This window comes from Topomyia yanbarensis, chromosome 2, assembly GCF_030247195.1.
Source record: "Topomyia yanbarensis strain Yona2022 chromosome 2, ASM3024719v1, whole genome shotgun sequence".
NCBI classification, from domain to species: domain Eukaryota; kingdom Metazoa; phylum Arthropoda; class Insecta; order Diptera; family Culicidae; genus Topomyia; species Topomyia yanbarensis.
This window is the reverse complement of record NC_080671.1, coordinates 280,577,622-280,602,985: the sequence shown is the minus strand read 5'-3', so window position 1 is coordinate 280,602,985 and position 25,364 is coordinate 280,577,622. Positions and strand designations below refer to the sequence as shown.

Sequence of the window (25,364 nt, the reverse complement as noted above, 5' to 3'; positions counted from 1 at the left end):
CGATCGTGTTACTTGTGATCGGCTGATGTTGCTGGTTGTTTCTGTCTGTAGGACTTCGTATCTGCGTCTCTTGATTTTCATGTAATCCTTATGGTGGTGTTGTTCCAGGTGATTTTTTTTTCTGATGATGGAGTGTTTGGTCCGGGATATTTTGTGACTGGGGCTGCTTGAAGCTTTGAACGTTCATATCATTGGTGCGGTGCCTCACGACCTCGGAGAAGCTTTGGTTTAGTTGGGGAACGAATACGGCAGGGGCCTGGAGCCTTCCTTCTCTTCTCGCATCTTTCATGTTAACGCGATCAGTGACTCGGATTCGTTGGATTTCGAATTCATCCATGAAAACAGGGCACTCTCTGCTTAATGCGGAATGAGAGCCACGACAGTTAACACATCTATCTTCTTGTTTACACTTAGTTTCATCGTGGTAGAGCTCACCACAGTTGGCACAGATTCTATTTCCAAGGCAACGATCTTTTTTGTGTCCAAACTTAAGGTAGTTCATGCATCTAATCGGTGTTGGGACATATTGTCTTACTCTGCATGGGTAGAAACCGACATCGATTGAATCTGGTAAATAGCTTAAATTGAAGGTCAGCACAAATACTGAAGTATCTTTCAGTTCTTTATTACTGTTCTTTCGTTTTATTCGCTGGATCCCCACGACATGGGAGTCACTCAATTCTTCTAGAATTTTCTTGTCCGTTAGGAATTTAAGGTCGTAGCAGCTGATTGTTCTTTTCATAGTATTCAGTGTGCGGTGATCGGTAATTTTAATTTTTATCTGGTTTCCTAGTAAACTTTGCTTTAATAATTTATCTGCCTGTTGTTTGTCCACCGTTTGAAGCAGAAGTGTTCCGTCTTGTATTCTAGTGATCCTCACATTCGGAGTAATTGCATCTATCGCCTTCTTTATGAAAAAAGGGGAAACGTTTTTCATACTCGTTTTTAGATCTACCCGCGAAAGAATTAGATATCTGGGGCCATTATTTTTGCCATCTATACTAAGATGTTTGGTGAACTGCGTCTCGTTCGTGGCTTCTCGATTTGCCAGTCGTTTTTTTGTTTTTTTGTCTGTGGGCCTTAGGTGTGTCGTTATTATCGATTTCGTCGTTGTTTAACCACTCGAATCGAGAGCCAAATGATGTAGATGGCCCTCCTCCTCCCGGATCGTGGATCATTTTCTCGCACTTACCCGTCAGCATGGTTGTGAAAAAAAACTTCAGCAGCAAACAATAACCTTTGGTTTGGATGTATAGATCTTTCGAAACAATAGAGAGATAACCTTTGATGTGTCGATAAGCAGAACCAATAGAAGTAGACTGTCTCGTACGATGGTCAAGACCGAACTGTATCGGATTATTCTTGTCATCATGAGTAAAGTTGACGAAAAAGCTCTACTCCGACCCAACGCTGCGGTCGTTAACTTGAAATTTTGTTTAAAAAGACCGAGTTTTAGTGAAGTGGAATACCTTCTGAAGGTAAAAATGCAACTTAGGCTTGCGGAAGTCTTGTAGCTTCAGTATCCATCATCTTCGCAATGTGGTGTTAATATCATTCAACACGTTGGCACAAGCTGAGCGTTTCGTTTTGAAGAACAACTTAAAACACGTGGTTGAAAGTGAAAACGTTGGAATCAAGATTCCCGTATATATTGAGAATGATTGTATGACCTATCACCTCGTACCCCTCCTGAGCCAATTGCAAAATGTATGATGCATGTCGCAATACGGAGAAGTAGAATCCGTTACACCTGATACTTGGAGAAACTTCTTCCCGGGTACTCCTAACGGCGTTTTTGTAGTGAGGATGCGGGTTGAAAGGCCTATACCCTCCTACTTGACAGTAAAACTCAAAACTCACGGAACTACAATTATGCAAACTACGCTATGCACCCATGAGGGGCAAACTCCTACGTGCAAGTATTGTAATCAGACAGCTCATCATGGACAACCTTGAGCGGAAGATGCAGAGGAAAATGCAACTCAACCGATTGCCAACTCATCTACGGCAAACCAACTTAAAACAGAGTTTTCAATACCAATGCCTGAACCACAAACGGTGACCAAATTTGTGGCAGCTGTTCAGACCATAATGACAACCGCAAAAGAATCATCCAACACCCCAAAAGCAACTGTAAGCAACAGCGGTAACGATGACGACGGATTTACACTGATCAACAATAAGTGCAAGAAGCAGGAGAGAACATCTGATCCCGGACACCAAGCCAGCTTCGACCGGGACGTGATAAACAAGCGAGAATTAAATTTATTTATTTATTTATTTATTTATTTCGTCAATCGATGTAGACTACAGATTTTCTTAATTACTAATGTGTATATTTCGTGAATTTAGTATAAATGAAGCAATTTCGGCTTTTACAGAATCATCCTCTTACGCGTTAGAATTTCTTTTGTGTATAAAATATTGTTTTAGTTTCAATTTAGACATTGAGTCGCAATAGTGATTATAAATTGACATCATTCGGTTTATAGGGCTATATTTTTCATAGTTTGTGCGAAAAGGAGTTATTGAAAATATACTTCGATTTCGTAGCTGTCGTGAAGGTGCATAAAAGTTCAATTTGGATAAAATTTCAGCTGAATCGATACGATGCGAAACGATATTATTAATTAATGAGAGCATTGCAAATGACCCCCTTGACGCTGTTTGCCAACAGACTTTGCGATCGATTTTTGAAATTTTTTCACATTAGAAAAAGTACAAAATATGTATGATTTGCAGCACGGAGCAGAAAAATCATTAAAAGTATGGGATTTTGGGGCCAAAATGACCCAGTACCCCACTTTGTCGTACCCCCAAAAATACCTCTATTCAAATACTAAGATTATTTCCTTTCAAAAGAGGTATAAATTGTAATTTTCTGATTGTTATTTCAAAAGTTATAGCATTTAATGTATTTTTCCTCCATATTTTCCCATACTGCCAATTTCAAAAAATTTCAAGCGAAGTGGGCAGGGGTCTAAAATTGTCCAAATGATGTGAAATTTGGCATCTGAGCTTACTTTGACATTTGTCATTTTTTTTTTTTTGAGAATTCAAAAAAAAAAATTTGCGATGCCCTAGTGTGGGTGAATGGAGAACAGTGAGTCTAGCTATGTAAGTTATGCAAGCTAGGCTCGATGGAACTATCCAAGTCAGTCTTGGATATCAAATACATTTACGGCCAATTTCTTCACTTGGATAAAAACCGGTTTTCGTTGAAAACCGGTGTTGGGCTCATTGGTCACTAGCAACCCGAAAACAGGTTTTCAGCGAAAACCGGTTTTCATCCAGTGAATAAATCGGCAGTTAGAGTAAGATCAGATGTTGCTTCAAGCTGTTCTCAACCCCTATTCGGCAGTTTTTACGCCGCCACTCACGCTACGGCTTGGAAAGGTCAAACTGGTGTCGAGGGGGTCGATTAGGGTTGTCTGACGTATTCTTGATGGTCACATCATTAGAGTTTCTGCGCTAGAATCGACAGACAACCTTAGTTGATTATAGGATTAGGAAATAGTTCAGATAGTTGATATTCGAGCCAGTAGAACTCCTTAAGCGTCTAATATACGAGTTCCAACGGAAATTGAGGATTCGATAAAAGAGATCTCTTCTATAAGCCGGTCGACCGATGGCGTCGAAATGCCGGAAGAAATGAGCAGCGGTAAGCGAGTTTAACAAGAGGGAATGAGACACTTACTACCATTGAAATGAAATCTGTAAGTAGCACTAACAAAACTCTTAATTTCAGCAACTGTATGAGATGGCGCTGGGCCTGTGGCCTTCAACTGGCATGGTCCATTCTCATTGGTTCGGAAGTCTTCTTGGCTGGTAGGTAGATAAGTGCTCCTACTTGCAAGTTGATCAATTCGCTTGGGTGGGGGACATGTGGATCCTACTAGTTGTCGACTTTTTTGACCGTGAGTATGAAGCTAGTTCAGGAAAGGAGTGCAGGACGGGCACCTAAGAGATAGTTAATTATTCAGTACTTGTTCTTATGATTTTTAACTCGACTAAGCACACCGGCTCTCAAAAATGATAAGCAACCCTTTCGTGTCGGTGTGGTCTACTCGAGTCGAACCAGGCTGACATTCGGTTCGAGCAAACTTTATGGTGTATAGTGGATAAATAATTCTTATGTTCTTTATGAGCCGAGATTCTTATTGTGGAACTCTAAAATGTCTTCACTCATCTAGCTACTTAGGATAATAATAATAGAAAAAAATAAGGGGTTTGTCTGGTCCATAATGCAATGAATACGTATATTGACTAGAACATGGAAATTCGGATTCTGTTGTAAGATAGAGATGAAATAGCACCATTGTAGGAAAAAGTACAGCAAGTAAGTACTAATACTGCTAATATGTTTACCGTATCAATTAACAATCCATTGATCCGCTTCGGACCTAGGAGACAAAAAGGAAATTGGGAAGAGACAGAAGCGGATTCAATGCGAAATTTGCCAATATGACGTAGACCCCAAGGTGATGGTAAGATGATTTTCCATAGGATTATACAGATTAGATGACACGACGTTACACGTCCCAAACTTGTGTCAAATAGAATGTATGTATTTATGTATGTACGAATGCAAGCCCCTATGTATGCCTGAATGTATGGATGTGTATAGAAGCAATGTATCCCTGAGTAATATGGACAGATAGCTTCTGAACCACCAAAACGCTCATGGGAAGCCGGGGGCGCTGGCATAGGTGTGACCATAAAGCACTGCACACACTGTCAAGTGCAACGGTGAGACGGTAGGTGCACATTTTAATGCACATAGGTTGTAAAATTAGGTTGCTGAGAAAGCCGTATTGCACACTGATAAATAACTAACAATGTACTAGGAACACTTCTCTTGTAAATTTTTAGAACACAAAGTTTATTATTTTACCCTCTCCTAGGTTGAGGTTGACGGTATTGCAAACATCATCAAGCATATTGCGTGCATCAGTACTGCAGAACCCTTTGACAGATAATAGCTTTAAGATGGTTATTGCATTTCTCCTCGATAGTGGCGCATCAAGGAGACGAAGAGGGCTTGTGGGCCATTTTTATGTTTTGTATTTTTCAGTCTTCCCAAGAACATCAACAAGTTTGCACCCGTGCTCAAAATTTCGTGCACGCGTTCAACCTTAAACATGCCTTGCCTTTGTGTACAGGTTCGCATCGAACACCGGACCCACGCGAACGATGTGCTAACTTAGGTATAAACACCGTGTATGAACACCGTGTGCGTACACAACCACAAAACAGAATAAGTCAATGCTAGTGATGATGAGTGAGAGAAAGAGAAAACTAGTATCAAGAACCTGTGTGTACGAACACCGCGTACGTACAACCGAGTTCGGTTGTGCAGACGAACATGTGCTCATGTTTTGGTACGCATTAGCGCGTTCGAGTTTGCACACGAAATGTGGGTATAAGATGAGCACAAAACTAGAGCGAACATAATGTTCGATATTCATTTGGGAAGACTGGTATTTTTTCATACTCTGCGCCAGCCCATACCAACGCTCAGCCACTAGCCTTTGCGCGCTGGCGAGTCACCGTAGATTGCCTTTTTCTGAGGCTCTGTTTGCAAACATTGTTCAACAGCTTAATGGCAGTGTTTGTTGGCACGGCTCGCAGCGGGGCATTGCGTGTCGATTTATCGGTCGATTCCGTCATTGTGCACAGGCTAATTAAATTATTTAATAATTAAATTGATTTAATAAATACAAAAGTAGGAACCTTTTAGTTGTCGTTTGTAATAATTGTAGTTCTTAGTACTAGTGTACAATTGTTATGTGCTAGTTGTCTGTCTATCTGTGTATGTATTCGTCTGAGTATTTGTGTCAATTGGGTCAGGGAATGGATGCAAAACTGGCCTATTCAGCTTTTTACGTGCCATAATGGTGGTCTTAATTGTTCTGCGGTAATACGTTTAATGGACCTTTTGACATTGAAAATGTCTTACTGACTTATCTGCCCCATCTGACATCTGGTGTCATTCTAAAATCTAAAATCAAACGATGTCACGTTTTTGCGTCACTATTTTGAACGCTATTAACTTTGTTATTCATGAACGGATTTCCGTCTGGTTATCACCAAACAATTCGGAATTAACTGAAATTATGTTTTGTTGCTTGTTTTTTTGCTTGTTTTTTAATAGCACACTATTGAAAAACAAGCAAAAATGAACGGATCTCGAAAACGTGAAAGCTCCCATACAGCAGTCAATCTATCCCCGGCAGAGCCGTCAATAGGGAGCAGCTTAGTGATTCAAACGAACACGAAAAGTTATAAATAAATGTGCCGTGTGCCTGTTTGAATCAGCTGTTGCTCGTTTGCAAGGCAAGTAACATCGCGCCTATAGCGTCTCGTACGACAGATTTGAGCACCCAGCACAATACGCTTCTATGAATGACGTCATCCCCGTCGAACGTCGGGCCGTAAAGAAAAGCAGTAGCAATCAAGTATGTTGATTGTTGACAATGCGCTGCGATAAGTGCTGCATTTGATCACTGCTACCGCTGGGGGTGATCCGATGTAAATAGCGCGCGGCTGGAAGAGTTGCCAAATCTCAGTTCAAGCTGACTAATTGTTCCATTGTGCATGTTATTATTGTTAAATTAAAAGCCCTTTTAACTTACAAACGCAATCTCAAGCATTAACCCACCACTTGCGTGATCATGAAATGGTCACGTCCTGAAGTCGGTCCTAGAAGCCTAGACTCATGCCTTCAGTTGGACTAATAAAAAAATGACGTTCACTAAACAACACGTTCCATAGCGACATGACCGGAAACTAGTGATATGGAAAAACTGACGCTCTTCTACCATAAGAATTAAGCGTCAGATTTACGGTCCGCGCGCGAACATTCAAGAATACAGGCCACATGATTATAAAATAGAAATTATACACACGAAGTCACATACACGTGACAAACCCGTTAACATACAAATGCTTGAGCCTTCGCAACCATTCACGGCACCTACACCCGCGATTTCGCAAACATGATAACATCCCGGTAATAAAGTGAACGTCTCAGCGCTGCAATTGGCCCAGTGTTTTAGTGCGCGACGTTGCCTGTCGTTGCAATTGTAGTATGTGGTTCTGACGATAAGCCCTTCCGATAACGGGGGGGGGGGTCCTCGTTGTGTATTCGTCGCACCTCTTACTTCTGCTCTCGGAGCCTCACTTGGTTCATGAAATGGCTCGATTTTTGAGCTTTGATTTAACTCTCGACTCTTCTCTTGCTTCTTGTTTGCATCTATTACGTCGCCATTTAGCTCTCGTTAGCCGTTTAGATGCCAATTCCCTGAGCCATATGGCTCCTATTTCCGTACGTCTTTCAGCTCCCGGCCTTATCACGATCTACTCCGATTGATAGTTCCCCGACAGAGGAATTTTTCCCGACACCAATACCCGCTTCCTTGAGCCATTTTGCTCCCAGCTTTATCGCGATCGCGATCGATCGCGTTTTATCCTACTCCGACTGAGAGTTCTCCGGCAACGGAATTGCTCTCGCTACCGGTGTTCGTTCCGTGAGCCAATTAGCTTCCATTCCCGTCACGATTCTGTCGGATAGTCCACGGCAGCGAAATTTTCCGGTGGCAGATATCTTCCAAAACCGATGTTCATTTCCATGAGCTATTTTGCTCCCCGCTTCGTCTCGATCTACATGATCTAGTCCGTTGTGATGGACCTAGCTTACTCAACGGGCCAGCCAGTAGGTGCAGCGGTCCATCCAACGATTCCGGGTGTAGTGTAGCCGGTTCAATGGCTCCCCAATGACCCATTGCTAGCTATTCGACGCGGTCTACTCGGTCTAATCCCCAGCGTTGGATCTAGTCTACTCACAAACTACTCGGTAGAGTATTGAGGTCGGTCCCGCGATTCCGGTGAAGCCTGACGTCCGATTCGCTGGCGCCCCGACGACCCGAACCCAGTGCTACTTCGCGCACTATTCAACCGCTACTGATTTTTTATTGATCCGACTTCCGGTTCCTGAGTTACGGGTAGAAGAGTATGATCACACAGCAAGTTCCCGCATAAACTGGTACCACCATGATGTCCAAATTATGCAATACATATTAAAATGTATGCAACATTACTTGGATTCACGTTTCAAGGTCATTATTGACCCATCGAAGTCGCTTTGACCACATTGGCCACATAGAAGGAAAATGATGAAAAATGGCGTTTTCGCTTGTCTCTAGTACATCAGAAGCGGTTTTTATGAGCATTTGACGATTTTTTTAAAAAATATTTTCTATACTAATAGCCACTTAGCGGGTTTGAAAATCACTAAAATTAAACAAATATGTCGAGTTAATGACAAGCTATGGCGTATATTTGAAGGCTGAATTGATTAACGTACTTGCATTTTGTATATAAAGTCTTATTTTCATGTTAGGAACTTTGAAGTGGAGAAAAATGCAGAAGAGTGCGGTGAATGTTGAAAAACTGATATTTACTGTTTAGATCATATAATTCCGAAATAGTCAAATTTGGGCAAATATCCTTGAAAAAGTTTTACAACAGAATACAGCACATCTTCTGACACAATCGTTTTGTTAAAGATGCCTCCTAGAAGTAATTATGGAGAATTAACTCTTCAAAAAATAATTAGAGACTTGGCGTCATTAGCAAAGTTATTATTTTTATAATTTAAGTTACAAAAAAAATCATCAGATGTTCATTAAACCTCGTCCTGACATACTAAAGACGTACAGAAAACGTCATTTTTCATGATTTTTCTTCTATTTTTCGGAAAAAAAATGTGTGGTCAAAGCACATTTGACTTGATTTACTTTTTGGAACAGCATTATTTTTGATAAATTGCTAAAAATGTCAAAGGTTATCTAACAAAAACCTAAATAACTCATACCCCATTAGCCATAGCTATACACTTTCTTCAGCAAAATTACGCCCCTGAATACGGAGTATATAAAGTGTTTTCTGTACTTTTAAAATTTTGTAGATACCAAATTTTGAAGAAAAAATACTGAAAAACACCAAAAATTTCACTTTATACTAAGTTTTAATGGCCCTGCCGCTCTTATAATTCCAAATTTGTACAAACTAATTAACCAAACTTCTCCGTTTGGATCTCCAGAAAAATTAAAAATTCTGAAAAAAAATCTAAGACAGTTCAGGACCACATCAACAGGCATAAATTTGAAATTTTATCCAAAATCGGCCCATTTTTCAAAAAATCAAAAGTCGCCGCCATTAGGAAGCGTTTTAGCAAACTCACTCCGAAGAAGAAAGTGGTCCCAATACCCTAACCTTTCATTTAAGAAGTGAGCCCGATGACTTTTTCAACATGATGTCATTTTGGGACACCCTATTCCAGAAGCCCCGGCGGAAATATCCAAATTCAGAATAACAGCTACATCGATTTCTCAATGATGACCGATTTGACTAAGTCTCAAATGAACGGTGTTGCGTTCTCGAAAACTGTTTTTAAATTTTATTTCGATCCGACTTCCGGTTCCGGGGCTACGAGTTGGGAAGTGTGATCACTGAGAAAACTCCTATTCAAACCGATACCGCGATGAAAGCAAAAAGGATTTCTTTTTGATAAAATAGGAGTCTGACGGCCCATTGATATCAGGTTGGCCACATAGATCACCATGGACGGTTCTGGAAGTCCCCGGAAAAATGGCCATCTTTCAAAATTAAAAAACTCACATCAGTTTCTCCGAGATGGTATGAAAGGTATATTATATATAGATTGCTTAGAAATTTCTAACGTTTCGGTTATATGGTTCTGGAAATCTAGAATCGTCCGGCAACATAAGAAATTCCCATATAAGCCGGATAAAAAAATTTTATTTGAAAGGAGGTACCCATGAAACTTTTTTTTATTTAGATTATAGAGGTTTTAACCTTAAGGTCATTCGCCTCTTCGGGTTAGAAAAATCTCTTATGAAAAATTTCTAACCCTATGTGCGGGGTTGGGACTCGAACCCAGGTGCGCTGCGTACAAGGCAATCGATTTACCAACTACGCTACGCCCACCCCGCCCATGAAACTTATACGACTTTCAGTTCCGGAGTTACGGGTTAAAGACTACGGTCACACAGCAAATTTCCTTATAAACTGGTAACACTTTTGTGAGTGATGTAACACATATTCAAATAGTTTCAACATTATTTGGATTTGCGGGTCTAGATCGCTAATGACCAATCAAAGCAGTTTTGACCACATTGGCCACCTATGACGGTTCTTGATGCCCCCGAAAACTCCCCAAGTTTCTAAGCTAATATCCCACTAAATCCCCCCACGCATTCTCCCCTCCCACTAATGATCCCCCTATACTCCCCCACCACTCCCCATTTCAAAATATATTTACATGAAGACCACATTAAACTCACGCTGATTAAGCTAACGAAATACTTTTTTGTCGTGACTAACGACTTACCTTTCAATATAGGGGCCCCTTTTCAAAATTTCGGAAGAAAAATGATGTAAGATTTTGAACGCTTATATCTTTTGTTGTACTGAATGGATTTAATCAATTTCTTCGGCATTTTGTCGAAAATATTTGTACCAATGTTGTATTAAATTTTGGAATATGTAGGACATTCATTATCAACGGAAACATAGTGTTTTGAATAATCTTTCGAAAACGACTCGGAAAAGTGAAAATTTTCAGCCCATCCCGCACACAGCCGTCAATATTGTGCAGCAACCGAACAATAAAATAATGAAAAGTTTATATATAGGTCCACTACATGTTTGTTCCTATGATTATTCGTATTGGGTTGCTTGACGAGAGCAGTTGGTGGGGGAAAGCCGGCATATTAGTTTTGGTTATGCCATTAGAAGCCGGACGGAAAGGAAAGGCCCATGCACGCCACGAGAACGAGCGAGAAAGCGATAGTAGTGAATATTAGCGAAAGCGTTACGTACAATTTGAACCTTAATAACTTTTCTTCTACTAAACGGATTGCCAATCTTGTTTCATAAATCGGAAGGAAAACGTTCAACGCTTGCTACCGATACGTTGTTTGCTATATAAAATTTGTTTAAATAGTTCAAAAACTACTTTAAATGAGAATCAACATTAATGATAAAACCTATAAATAGGGGTGTCGCAGCTTTTCTCAAAGCCAGACGTGTGTAAGACGCAGTGCATAACAGACGTGCGTGGTCGTGAGAAGCTGCATCGGACGACCAATCAAATTGGCTGCCACCGGAGAGAGGAAAAACGGTGGTGGCGGTGAGAAGGCCAAAAAGCCAAAGGCTAAGAAACGCAGTCACTGAAAAGGCGGTAGTAACTGCCACTAAAAATGCTACCAAAACATCGAAGGCTGCAAAGCGTACTCATTCGGTGTGAGCTACGAAAGGGGAAAGATCGTATGGATGTACGCAGTAAAAACAATCGTCGGCAAGGTTTGAATTGTTTCAAAAGATTCCCGTCTTGTATCAACATAGTTATCTACAAACCGTCCTTATTAGGACGAATGCAAAATGGAAAAAGAATTTAATTAGAAAGTTTCTTTTATTAACCAGTATTAAGTTTGCGCTTGGTAATTCTGTACTTTTACCAGTGAATCATGAGAAAATGTTTTTCTAATCTACAAACTCGAAGGTTTTTGCAAATCCTTCCAAGAAAATCAGTGAATGTGGCAACTCTGCCACTAAGCGAAAGCTACACCAAAACGAATGATGAAAATATTTTCATTTATCGAACAAAAGGACGGCCTTCCATCTGCATTGTAAAGTCTATAAATAGGAACACCATGATGAAAACTGTGCTCATTCGGTGTGAGCTGCGAAAGGGGAAAGATGTATGTACGCAGTAAAAACAATCGTCGGCAAGGTTTGAATTGTTTTAAAAGATTCCCGTCTTGTTTCACATAGACAAACCGGCCTTATCAGGACGAAGGCAAAATGGAAAAAGAATTTAATTAGAAAGTTTCTTTTATTAACTAGTATTAAGTTTGCGCTTGGTAATTCTGTACTTTTACCAGTGAATCATGAGAAAATGTTTTTCTAATCTACAAACTCGAAGGTTTTTGCAAATCCTTCCAAGAAAATCAGTGAATGTGGCAACTCTGCTACTAAGCGAAAGCTACACCAAAACGAATGATGAAAATATTTTCATTTATCGAACAAAAGGACGGCCTTCCATCTGCATTGTAAAGTCTATAAATAGGAACACCATGATGAAAACTGTGCTCATTCGGTGTGAGCTGCGAAAGGGGAAAGATGTATGTACGCAGTAAAAACAATCGTCGGCAAGGTTTGAATTTTTTTAAAAGATTCCCGTCTTGTATCAACATAGACAAACATAGAATTTAATTAGAAAGTTTCTTTTATTAACTAGTATTAAGTTTGCGCTTGGTAATTCTGTACTTTTACCAGTGAATCATGAGAAAATGTTTTTCTAATCTACAAACTCGAAGGTTTTTGCAAATCCTTCCAAGAAAATCAGTGAATCTGCCACTAAGCGAAAGCTACACCAAAACGAATGATGAAAATATTTTCATTTATCGAACAAAAGGACGGCCTTCCATCTGCATTGTAAAGTCTATAAATAGGAACACCATGATGAAAACTGTGCTCATTCGGTGTGAGCTGCGAAAGGGGAAAGATGTATGTACGCAGTAAAAACAATCGTCGGCAAGGTTTAAATTGTTTTAAAAGATTCCCGTCTTGTATCAACATAGACAAACCGGCCTTATCAGGACGAAGGCAAAATGGAAAAAGAATTTAATTAGAAAGTTTCTTTTATTAACTAGTATTAAGTTTGCGCTTGGTAATTCTGTACTTTTACCTGTGAATTGTAAGAAAATGTTTTTCTAATCTACAAACCCGAAGGTTTTTGCAAATCCTTCCAAGAAAATCAGTGAATGTGGCAACTCTTCCACTAAGCGAAAGCTACACCAAAACGAATGATGAAAATATTTTCATTTATCGAACAAAAGGACGGCCTTCCATCTGCATTGTAAAGTCTATAAATAGGAACACCTTGATGCGAAGCGTACTCAATCGTCGGTAAGGTTTTAATTGTTTTAAAAGATTCCCGTCTTGTATCAACATAGTTATCTACAAACCGTCCTTATTAGGACGAATGTAAATTGGAAAAAGAATTTAATTAGAAAGTTTCTTTTATTAACTAGTATTAAGTTTGCGCTTGGTAATTCTGTACTTTTACCAGTGAATCATAAGAAAATGTTTTTCTAATCTACAAACTCGAAGGTTTTTGCAAATCCTTCCAAGAAAATCAGTGAATGTCGCAACTCTGCCACTAAGCGAAAGCTACACCAAAACGAATGATGAAAAGATGGGTTGGTGATGTATATGACATAACAGGGGTGTCGTGACCACACTTCGAAGTTATTTCAAATCTTGCAAAGCATAAATTGACATAATTTCAATGATTGTTCCTTTATGAATGAAATGACAAATTTTCAGGTCAACGCGGCAATAACTTTGCAATTTATAGAACAATTTTATATTTTTAGTTATCATATATTAACTGTCATCTCTTCCAAACAACTTAACCCTCTGCTGCCAACCCCGTGGTTTTGCAGGGTTAAGGAGAATCATTGTAAAATGTCCAATACATGATTTTATGTTGTTACCTCCACTAAAACCACTTCAGAACACTCCCACCTGTCATACATGCACATTGTCTGCTTGTTGAAATCATTATATGAAATTATTGACCTGTATTCAATGCGGAGAACTCGGTAATAAAATTGTTTTGCTGAATATACCAACGAACGGGATCCCCAGGAAAATTTCGCTGAGCCCGGTGAATCGAACTTAATGCGTAAAATTTAGCCATTTGAAAGAGATACAAGCAGAATTTTAAGAATATGATCATCGCGGTTATGTCCCGGACATTACCCGCTCCTAGTTTTTTGCTAAGTGTGTTCATTTCTGTACGAAAAAGATTCCGATGGTTGTTTCGAGAGATTTTAACATTGATATTTCAAAGCAAGAAAATTGTTCATTTCATGAATGAATGTCTCAACCAGCTTAGAATCCAGCGCATCCCCTATCAACGCAGACGCCAACAATAAAGGTTCTTTTCAAAACCACCATAATTATTATAAAGAATAACTTGAAACATTCCCACATATTTCATTGAGTATCATTCGATTTGAATTACAAGTCAAACGAGTAGTCACGACACTCCGGTTATGTCCTAGACATTACCCACCCATCTTTTTTTATTTCAAGTGTGTCAGCGTCGATATATTGCTCATCAGGTTCGTGGCAGCCGTGCACTCGATATTATCAAGGAACAAACATTACAATTGCCGCAAGCTGTAAGCGTGATCCAACACAGGACAAGCTCTCCAATGTTTGATTCTAATCAACATGTTTGAATTATTCTAAATTATATTAAATCGTGTTTTTTTAATTATAGTTTGCCTATCATCGAACGCTTCACCCGATCCTACGATGCTGGAAGCCATAATCACCTGGACTATAATGTACGAACAGGATGTGAATTTACGTTACAAAGGACAATGATATGCGGTCATCCTGAATGACGATTAGCTGTTTATTTAGGCACTGCTACCGGTTTGCCGTTGGAATGGTTTGGTTGTACGGGATAAATACAGCCCTGACAAGTACAGAGGTAAAAAATATGAGAACGTCTTGTAAGGTTTATGTGAAATGTATATTTGTATCACTATACACCAATCTAGTTCCACACTATATGTCAATTTCGATGGATTGACACATCAGGACTAGCGCTGCTAAGTTTTTTTTAAGTTTTATACTCATGTGATGCATAAATAAAATTAATTTACTAATAGCTGAATCCGATGAAAACATATTTTTTCTTTTTCGAAAATCTTATCTGACAACCAAAACAAATACAAACAAAGAATAAGAAGCGCAAAGAACCGATTCACTAGCGGTTCTGGTCACTCTGGCTGCCAGAAGTACAGCAGACGGCTGGCCGCCCTGTCTCCCTCAAAACCGATGGGCGAAATCCTGGTAGAAACGGTTGTATCGTTTGAGGTGTATATTTGGCAGCCGCGAGGCAGCCATACACCAGAATGTCTACCAGCCATTTTTCGCCGCTGGCAGGCGTGAGGCAGCCGTCTGGCAGCCAGCCTTGAGCGGGATGCTGTTCATATATGATTGAAATTTTCATTTTATTCGTTTTCATTTTATAGAGTACTTGGCAATCTGTAACTGCATTTGTGTGTTCAACGATTTGTTTTCTTCCACCAGTCACAGGTGGAGGAAAACAAATCTAAAATAGCTTTTCGGTCGGATTTTTTTATGATGGAACCTGACCAACCGGTATAGACTTATCCAGCTGCATTGGTACTGTGCCGTTTTGACGTTTGGATTGGAAGGAAAATAAACCACTCCTGGGCTTAAAGGGAGGGCGGTAGTATAAAATTGCGAGATCTTGATGTGCGTATTTCAAACGTCGATATCTACACAGTACGTCTCCTGAATAAGTTTTACAGCGACACAGAGCATTTCAACACCATTATAAATACTCTAGGCGAGCTATTTCGAACGTTTAAATTGGCTGAGTTTTATATATGTCAGCTGGAGGAAATTAAAACCCCAATTAGTGTGTGTGAAAGGAATTGCATATAACTCTACAGCGACAAGGTCTACCCCAAAAAAGTTTAGGCAGACTTCAATTGGACAAAAAATGATTAGAACGGGAATTTGAAAAATATTTAATCCTCTTGTATTGTTGGACATACAAAAACGGCAATGAACACGGTATGGATTTTAGTTGCATTTCTCGCTCACTTGTTTATGTACTTTCTCACATTTACAGTTAATGGGTAACATTCCTCCCACAGCTCCGACAGGTGTGGTTTCTGCGCTGGCCTATGTAGAGCACTCTTTCGGCGCGTGCTTGCCGTTACGGAAGAACGAAAGAACAAATCAGGTGCACCCTGACGATGCCAAATTTCTCCATTGCCTCGCTATTGCGATCTAACTACATTACATGGTACAAACGCCGGCGAACTCTCATACAGCAGCTAATTATTTCCGAAAGCTGCTTTCACATTCGGCCTAGCGCGGGAGAAGTTGACATCAAAGTGGATCCAGAGTTAGTACACGAGGACGCGGACGATGAGCGATCAGATATCGAAAAGGCAGTGGAAGATGCTGATGAATTAAACATTTTCCTTTGGAACTAAAAACCGAAATGCGCATCAAGGGAGAGAATGGGAAGATTTACGTTATTAGGGGGTTGGGAGAGGAAAAAGTTGAAATGGGCGATTTGCAGAGCGTTCTTGTCGATTTATGGATCCGGATCGCAAGATGAAACAAAGTAATTCGAAGGGAAAAAAGGGATCTGATGGTTTGCCGCTAAAGAAGGATCGTTCATTACCCATTCGGAACCGATGTCCATATTGTAATAAAGAGTTTGCGGACAAGTACCTGATGACGACGCACATTCGATGGCACACGAGTAGGTTAAGGTTTTACTTATTTTCTTTTCCGTAAATTTCAATTATATACTGTTTACTGTTACAGGTGAAAAGCCCTTCAAATGTGTCCCCACTGTTCGAAAACATTCACTCAATCGATAACGCTGAAGATACACGTCAGGTTGCACACCCGGGAAAACTCCGTACGTGTGCGAATACTGCGACCGAGGGTTCACTCAATCCTACAATCTGACGGTGCACCTGCGAACCCAACACAACCAGATAATGGTATAAGACGCGAAGTCGACGTGTTGCCCGAGCACAAATGTCGAGTATGTAGCAAGGTCTACCGATCGGCGAAAAGTTTCCGGCTACACGAGAAGTTGCATGCCACCGGGAAACTGTTCGATTGTCGCGATTGTGGTAAAAAGTATAACACATATGTGGCTAAATGCAAGGCTTCTAATACCGACGTGAAGGAAAAGATGTACTCATGTAAAATCTACAGCCAAACATTCAAGCATCAGCATAGCGGGGTGTACCACATGAGCAACAAAAACAAACACAAACGGTTCGACAGAGGTTTTGAGAGATCTGGAGACGAACGAAGGAGAGGCGATTTGCCGAAGCTAAAATAACTTTCTCGTTTTCAAATTGTTAAAGCTACCAAGCACAACACCGGGCAACTTGAGCAATTTGTGCTACTATGTTTTAATTGCCGCAAGGTTCTACTGTGTCGATTTTGTTGGCTATTTTCGGCAAATTTGAGACTAAGAGAAACGAAAGCAATGAAATTGAAAGACGGATAGGTATTCTAGAGCGAATCAGTTATAAACTTAGAACGGAAAACTAGAACTAGGCAGGCTCATATGGGCATGATCGAAAGGCAAAAAAAAAAATTCTGCACATTTCCTTTCGATCATGCCCATATGAGCCTGCCTAGTTCTAGTTTTCCGTTCTAAGTTTATAACTGATTCGCTCTAGAATACCTATCCGTCTTTCAATTTCATTGCTTTCGTTTCTCTTAGTCTCAAATTTGCCGAAAATAGCCAACAAAATCGATACAGTTGAGCAATTTGTTCTGAGCATGTTTTTGAGAAGTGGTGAGGATAGTGTACGCGTTTATTGGGTAGTATTTGGCGCACCAACATTAGTAAATATCCAGCGCCAGACGCAGGTTCCGTTTGTTGGATTCGATGGAATCGCTATCAACAGACTCTTCATCATCTCGACTTCCATGAGCTCATTCAGTACTTTATGATAAAATAACAATATTCAACACAGGCTACGGTCCGACCAGGATGTAGAATTCAACTAGATACATTCTACAATAATACCACGCAAGACTGGCAGTATACTCAACTGCTGTATGCTTTTCAAGAGCAGCTGATTCTTGGTGAACTATCGGAAAGGATTCAAAAGAAATGGCATTTGCTTACATTTCAGCATGTATCAAACAATTGAATTCAAATAATTTGTACCTTTCCGATTTATTTGAGGCATGATTTTCCTGGAAAGACAAATACCAACATTATGAAAATAGCGCCGAATTTTTTTTAACTTGTCGAATGAATTATTTAAAGTCACGTAAATAAAACAATCAATCAGCCGAATTTCAAACCTGCTTCAAATTAAATTCTTTACATAGGAGTCAAGAAGAAATTTTCGGTTTATTTTTATTTTCGATGTTTATTTCACGAATGTTAAAAGAATACTGAATTTACTGCGCTGAGTACACGCCTTATATATGCTCATCTTACGCGATGTAAGCTCCGCCTCCTTGCAGTTAGTAAAGCTCCGATTCATTTTTAGTATTGATATTATTCCTTACGTTGTTTTTGCTACATACCGGCGGCCTTGAAGGCATGGCCTTCAATCTTCGATGATAGGCAAAGGACATATCTTGGAAATAGCTCTAACATATTCACCATTTGTTGTCTTCACCGTAGCTACTCTCACCTTTTTGTCAGTACCAGGATGAACAGAAACGATTCGTCCCAAAGCCCATTTCATGGGTGGTAAATTATCTTCCTTTAGCAATACTAAAGCTCCTTCTTTGATGTTTTCAGTAGATGTTTGCCATTTGCGACGCTGCTGGAGATGGTGTAAATATTCACTCGACCAGCGTTTCCAAAATCGTTGTTTTAACTGTTGAATGGATTGCCAACGCTTAAGGCGGCCTTGTGGTGCGTCTATCAAATCCAATTCGACTGGTGATGTCAATCGATCGCCTATCAAAAAATGAGCCGGCGTAAGTGGTGTGAAATCGTTGATGTCGTCAGAGATGGCGGTCAACGGACGTGAATTCAGTATCGCTTCTATTTGAACCAAAACGGTGTTAAGCTCTTCATATGTGTAGAGCAAACCATTAGACAGTTTCTTCAGGTGTTTCTTGACGGATTTAACACCAGCCTCCCACAAACCTCCAAAGTTGGGAGAATGTGGTGGGATGAAGGTCCATGAAATGTTGTCGTCTGCCAGCGCCCTTGACAATTTACTCTGGTGATCGGTTGAATTGAATAGTCTGTACAGCTCCTGAAACTCTGATCTTGCTCCAACGAAATTTGTTGCGTTGTCACTATAAAACTCGGATACCATTCCTCGTCGACCTATAAATCTTCGAGATGCAGCAATAAAAGATTCCGTTGTCAGATCTCCAACAAGTTCCAAATGAATGGCCTTCGTGGCCATACATATAAACACTGAGATATACGCCTTTAGCTGTGGAGCCCTCCTTAGTGTACACGAACGGATCATCAACGGACCAGCGAAGTCAACGCCAGTCTTGAGAAATGGTCTTGATGGTAGAACACGACTCGATGGAAGATTTCCCATAATCTGATGAGCAACCTTAGCTCGAGAATGCGCACACGTCATACATTCGGCCACGACCTGCTTAACCAGATTTTTGGCACCAATTGGCCAATATGTTGTTCTCACTTCATTTAGAAGTGCCAGAGGTCCTGAGTGCAATTGTTTAACATGCTCTGATCGCACGATGAGTTTAGCAAGAAAGTTGCGAGGTGGTAGAGTAATCGGGTGTTTTGTGGCGTATGGTATATCTGCATTTTGTAGTCTTCCTCCGACACGTAAAATTTCAAAAAAAATCAATAAACGGGTTCTACGACACAAGTTTACTTGATTTTGATACACCTTGCCCTTTTGTTTAATTGTACCAGTTCTTCACTGAATTCTGCTTGTTGCACATTACGAATGATTGCATTCATGGCACCGTTCAGCTCGTGCGCTGATAAAGGGCCGACCAAACGAGTCTCTTTTCGAATTGTGGTGGTATTATTCTTGAATCTAAGACACCACGCAACAACATGCTTGAGAGTTCTAAGCATTGAATACTTACTGAGAAAGTGTGGCTCAGAAATACAACTGTATACACCCTTTGTTTCTGGTACATTTTCTCCTCGTAATATTGGTTGTTAAGGCCATTGAAAATCGTCCATAAGCCACAATGGTCCGTTCCACCATACTGATGATTCCATTAGTAAATTTGGTGGGAGCCCTCTAGATACAATATCAGCTGGATTGTCCTTTCCCTGTACATGTTTCCAAGTGTGTTGTGATGTGAGCGTCTGTATAGCTTCCACGCGATTTGCAACAAACTCCTTCCAACGAGTTGATGGAGCGGAAATCCATTGCAGAGTTATAATTGAATCGGTCCAAAGGAAACAATGGTCAACCTTCAACTCTATAGACATCAAAATCTTGTCAATAAGTTTTGCAAGCAACAAAGCCGCACTCAGCTCCAATCTTGGCAATGTCGTTTTCTTCAATGGTGAAACCTTTGATTTTGAGCATAGTAAATGAACTTGCACGTTGTTTTCAGAATCCTTGCTTCTAATATACACACAAGCGCCATATTCCAACTCTGATGCATCTGAAAATCCATGAATTTGAATGGATATTGGATGCGCACTCCTCATAATCCAGCGGTCAATGCGCAGTTGATGCAGGCCACTAAGTTGATCGTAAAATGATTGCCATTGAGTAACAATTTCAGCTGGTAGAGGTTCGTCCCATCCAATGGCAAGCTGTGTTATTCGTTGCATAATGATTTTTGCTATGATAATTACTGAGGCAATTAATCCTATTGGATCATACAGACTGGCAATGGCAGACAAAACTAATCGTTTCGTGTAATTCTGAAACGTTTTCAACTGTGTTCAGAAAACCAACTGGTCGCTGAAAGTATCCCAGTGTAAGCCAAGAGATTTTACGATGTCGTCCTTATTCATTTCATGCAGTCCACCTTTCTCAATGAAACCCTCTGGTAAAGGTCGCAAAAGATCTGGATCATTGCTACTCCATTTACGTAGTTCGAATCCACCTTTAGACAAAACATGGATAATTTCCGTTTGGCGCCCCAGGAGTTCCTCCTTACAGTCTGATCCATCGAACATGTCGTCAACGTAAAACCGTTTCAAAATAGTACTACAGGCATCAGGATAGTTATCGTTTTCGTCATATGCTAATTGATGTAGAGTGCGAATGGCAAGAAAAGGCGCCGAACGTGTACAGTAGGTAACTGTATTTAAACGGTATACCTTCACTGCCTGTGACAGATCTTCTCTCCAAAAAATGCGCTGAAGATCGGTTGATGCTGAATCTACTAATATCTGACGGTACATCTTCGTTATATCCGCAGTCACGACGTATCTCCAACACCAAAACGGAAGAAGTAGCATCAATTGATCTGCTTGAATTGTGGGTCCAGTCATAAGAATATCGTTCAAGGATATCCCCGAAGATGTTTTACAGGATGCGTCAAACACTGCTCTCAATTTTGTATTTGTACTACTTGGTTTTAAGACAGCATGGTGCGGAATATAGTGTACCACCGTGTTATTAGATTTTGGAGTTTCTACTACACTCATGTGTCCATTCCTTTCATATTCTCTCATGAATGTGACATACATTTCTCGCAAATTTTGATCATTAAAGAGGCGCTTCTCTAAACTGTGGAATCGTCTTAGAGCGTTGCACTCGGAATCCCCCAACATCGATGGTGACAGCTCAAATGGTAGGGTGACTTCGTATCGACCATCAGACAAACGTCGATGAGTTTGGCGAAAATGTTTCTCACATTTGTCCATCGTTGCTTGCTTTGCTACACTGTGCTCCAGCTGCTCTATATGCCAAAATCGTTCTAGGCTTTGTAAAAGTTCTGTATCTGCCGAAGTACACGGCATTACAATGTTACAAATCGGACGGTCAATGACATTTTCCGTATTGCCAGAAACTATCCATCCAAATGAAGTGTTCCAGAGAATGTATTTATCCTGTTCAATCTTCTCCGGCAATAATAGTTTCCAGAAGATTCCAAAGCCAAGCAATAGATCGACGGTATTTGGATTAAAGAACTGTGGGTCAGCTAATTGATGTTTGAATACAGGAAAATCATCCGCATTCAACTGCACTGCTGGTAAGCTTCCTGTGATCTTCCGCATAACGTGGAACGTTGTTTTGAATTGTACGTCTTTTATTCGCGATTTAACAGTTGCAAATATTTTTGAGATGACCTTACTTGTACTGCCACTGATACCTTGAACTTGAAGCACTGCCTTTTGCTTTTTGCCTTTCTCATATAAAGAAAGGCTATGCAATCACTGTCAAAATCGACTTTTTAACGGAGGCCCGGAGGGCCGAGTGTCATACACCATTCGATTCAGTTCGTCGAGATCGGCAAATGTCTGTGTGTGTGTATGTATGTGTGTGTGTGTGTGTATGTGTGTGTGTGTGTCATTTAAACTCACACAATTTTCTCAGAGATGGCTGAACCGATTTTCGCTAACTTAGTTTCATATGAAAGGTATAACGCTCCCATAAGCTGCTATTGAATTTTTAGTTGATCCGACTTCCGGTTCCGGAGTTACGGGTTGAAGAGTGCGGTCACACAGCAAATTCCCATATGAACTGGTATCACCATGATGTTCAAATGATGTAAAACATATTAAAATTGATGTAACATTACTCTAGTTTGAGGGTCTGGATAACTAATGATCAATCAAAGCAGCTTTGACCACATTGGCTACCTATGACAGTTCATGACGCCCCCGGGGAACCCGCCAAGTTCCTAAGCTAATATCACACCCATTCCCCAACGAATTCTCTACCGATTTTTACAAACTTGATTTCAAATGAAAGATACAGTAATACCGTTGACTGCTGCTGAATTTCATTCTGTTCTGACTCTTGCTTCCGGAGTTACAGGGGTGTTAGTAAGGATGCACTGGAATTTCCCATGTAAATCGGTACAATCGTAATACCTCAGAGGCTAAAAACTATTGAAATTGTCACCAAATTACTTCTAATCGCAGATCTAGGTCACTGATTGCCAATCAAACATTCTTTGAATATATTATCCACTATCGACGATTCCGGAAGTCCGGAATTCCGGGCATATTCCACAAATAAAGTCTCATCGGTTCTTCGCTGATGACTGAACCGATTTTCTCAAACCAAGTCTCAAATGGAAGGCAAAATATGCAGCTGAGTATTGCATCAGAGCCCCTCCCCCCTGCCTTGCCCTTATATCTCCCTCCTTCATCACTCCCCTCCCCTTGGACCACCTTCACGCCCGCATTTCCTTCATCCACCCCGTATACCGAAATAAGAAATTGGCAGCACTGTTGTGGCGGTTGATACGCGTCGTTTTTTTGTTGCTTACAAAACTTAAATTTTTCTGGTGTTTCCAGTGAAATTCATTTGGTGAAATAGTATATTTGTGGCGTTAAGTGTACTTGCATTCCAAGTTCAATGGAGTGCATATTGTGTCTGTGCAATTTCGCCGTAAAAAAAGTTATTTTTGCAATATAAATTGCCAATCGAAGAACCTTTCTACTGGCTCAGGTTGTGGTGGTGCTATAAATTCTGCCTATTACTTAGTTGTCGTTGCTGCTGCTGTGCTGTGTTGCATGATTGTCTGTTGGATTCGTGTAGTGAAAAACTGGTTAGTGTGTTGATCGCACGTGCTTTAGTACAGCTGCCTCGCACACATAGGGACACAGTGGTCAACGTAAGCGCTGTGGTGTTTTGTTCAATAGGGCCGAATTGAGTTGCATGCAGCTATACATCAAATAGTTTGCATGTAATTTGATTAGTTCTGGTTGATAGATGAACTTTGGCTGGAATGGTGAGTACTATCTAGCACACATGATATCGTGACCTGAGTGTTCATTTGTGGTGTTATTATCTAGGATAGGACATATCAGTTGTATGCGGCTATACATCCAATAGATTGCATGCAATCTGTGCTGTTCTGGTTGTGGATATAACTTTGGTTTGAGTGGTTGGAATGAGTGCCTGATTGCTCACTATTTGTTGTTATTGCACGGGTTCTCTACTTGATATGCTTTGATATCGCAGGAGCGTAAACGTTTCAGGTGAGAGGTACGTACTACCCAATGCTAGCTTCGATTGTTCTTTGGCCAAAACATATTGCAACAATAGCTCCTGAAAATCACTTTATTTTTTTAAATTTGATTATATTCTTTCAAATGTGAACACATATCCAAATGTTTTTCTCATTCATCGTTACATTCATTTTTTTTTACAATACATATTAATAACTGTCCGTGCTTGTGGGTGTTTTAGCCAGACCAATGATGGCTGATGATGAGCTTATATGTGTCGAGTGTAAGAAGAGAGAGATTGATCCTAATAAATTAATAACATGTATGTACTGTTTCTGCAGCGCCCATTTTAAATGTCGTAACATTATTGGTAATGCTATCAGGCGCATTCGGGATACGTCATATTTCTGCTCATCCGATTGTTCTGCTACGTACCAGCGAATAATCGAAATGAGCAGCAATAATTCGACTATGATCACGGCTCTTGCGACAGAGCTGAAAAAAACTGTTTCGAATGCGGTAGCCATCGAAATGGAAAGCGTTAGAACGGAGGTGAAACATATAACGGCAGCGATAGAATCTTCTCAGGAATTCCTATCTTCAAAATTTGACGATATTGTCGAAGATTTTAAAGATTTGAAAGCCGAAAACGAAGAATTAAAACATGAAATTTTTACTCTGAAACAATCCAATGCCAATCTCGCAGGTGTTGTTCACAAGTTAGAACTGAATGTCGACAGGACTAATAAGCTGTCCACCTGTAACAACGCAATGTTATTTGGTATTCCTATGCTTTCTGATGAGGATGTGCCTGACCTTGTATCGAAGACAATTGCTTCGCTTGGTGTATCCTTAAATACTGACTCTATTGTGTCATCAGCTAGAATATTTACAGCTAGTAAATCTGGAAGCCCATTAATCCCCATAAGAATAATTTTCAAAAATGCAGATATCAAGGAAGAAGTGTTGAACAAAAAAAAACTTATTAAAAAGCAACTATCCACGTCCATCAGTCCATCATTACTGCTTAATGGAAAAGCCACAAACGTATCAATTCGCGACGAGTTAACCCCACTGTCTCTAGATATTTTAAAAGAGTTAAGAGAAGCGCAAGATATCCTCAACATAAAATATATCTGGTCAGGCCGGGGTGGCGTTATCCTTGTGAAGAAGGATGATAATTCAAAACCCCAATCTATCAAAAATAGGGAAGACTTGAGTCAACTATTAACACGTTATAAGAACAATTCAATTTCTGTACCATCTCCTTCTCCGAAAAGGAAGAAAAATATATAAACAAGGCCTGCTAAGTAAGGTCCTTCAATTGAATTACATAATTTAAAATGGAGGGTATAGTGAATACTTTTCACGGGCTACTAGCCGATTTTAATTTGAAGTATACTGACAAAAATGTGAAATGTCTGCGAATATTACAATGGAACATACGAGGAATGAATGATTTGGAAAAATTTGACAATATAAAATACTTTTTGGAGCAATGTGATGTAACTATCGATGTGCTTGTCATAGGGGAAACATGGGTAAAACACGGTAATACTGGGATATACAATATTCCTGGATATTGTGCCACATTTTCGTGCAGAGACACCTCCCATGGAGG

At 40.1% G+C, this 25,364-nt stretch overlaps 2 protein-coding genes and 1 pseudogene across 5 annotated transcripts in view; 2 read left to right on the top strand and 1 right to left on the bottom strand.

Annotated features, from left to right (window-relative positions):
- Positions 1–14,769, top strand: part of LOC131678572 (C2 domain-containing protein 5) — a 1,698,126-nt gene extending 1,683,357 nt beyond the window's left edge. For all 4 annotated transcript variants that reach the window (XM_058958792.1, XM_058958791.1, XM_058958789.1 and 1 more), the window contains 2 exons: positions 14,191–14,314; positions 14,381–14,769. In XM_058958792.1, coding sequence (XP_058814775.1) covers positions 14,191–14,283 — 93 coding nt within the window. In that variant the 3' untranslated portion in view covers positions 14,284–14,314; positions 14,381–14,769. The remainder of the gene's footprint in view (positions 1–14,190; positions 14,315–14,380) is intronic.
- A 1,497-nt stretch (positions 14,770–16,266) lies between these two features.
- LOC131680389 (putative zinc finger protein 833) lies at positions 16,267–17,014 on the top strand (annotated as a pseudogene).
- A 1,234-nt stretch (positions 17,015–18,248) lies between these two features.
- Positions 18,249–18,974, bottom strand: LOC131680388 (uncharacterized). Its single transcript, XM_058961105.1, has one exon. It carries the CDS (start codon positions 18,972–18,974, stop codon positions 18,249–18,251), a length of 726 nt encoding a protein of 241 aa, XP_058817088.1.
- Positions 18,975–25,364: the final 6,390 nt, after the last annotated feature.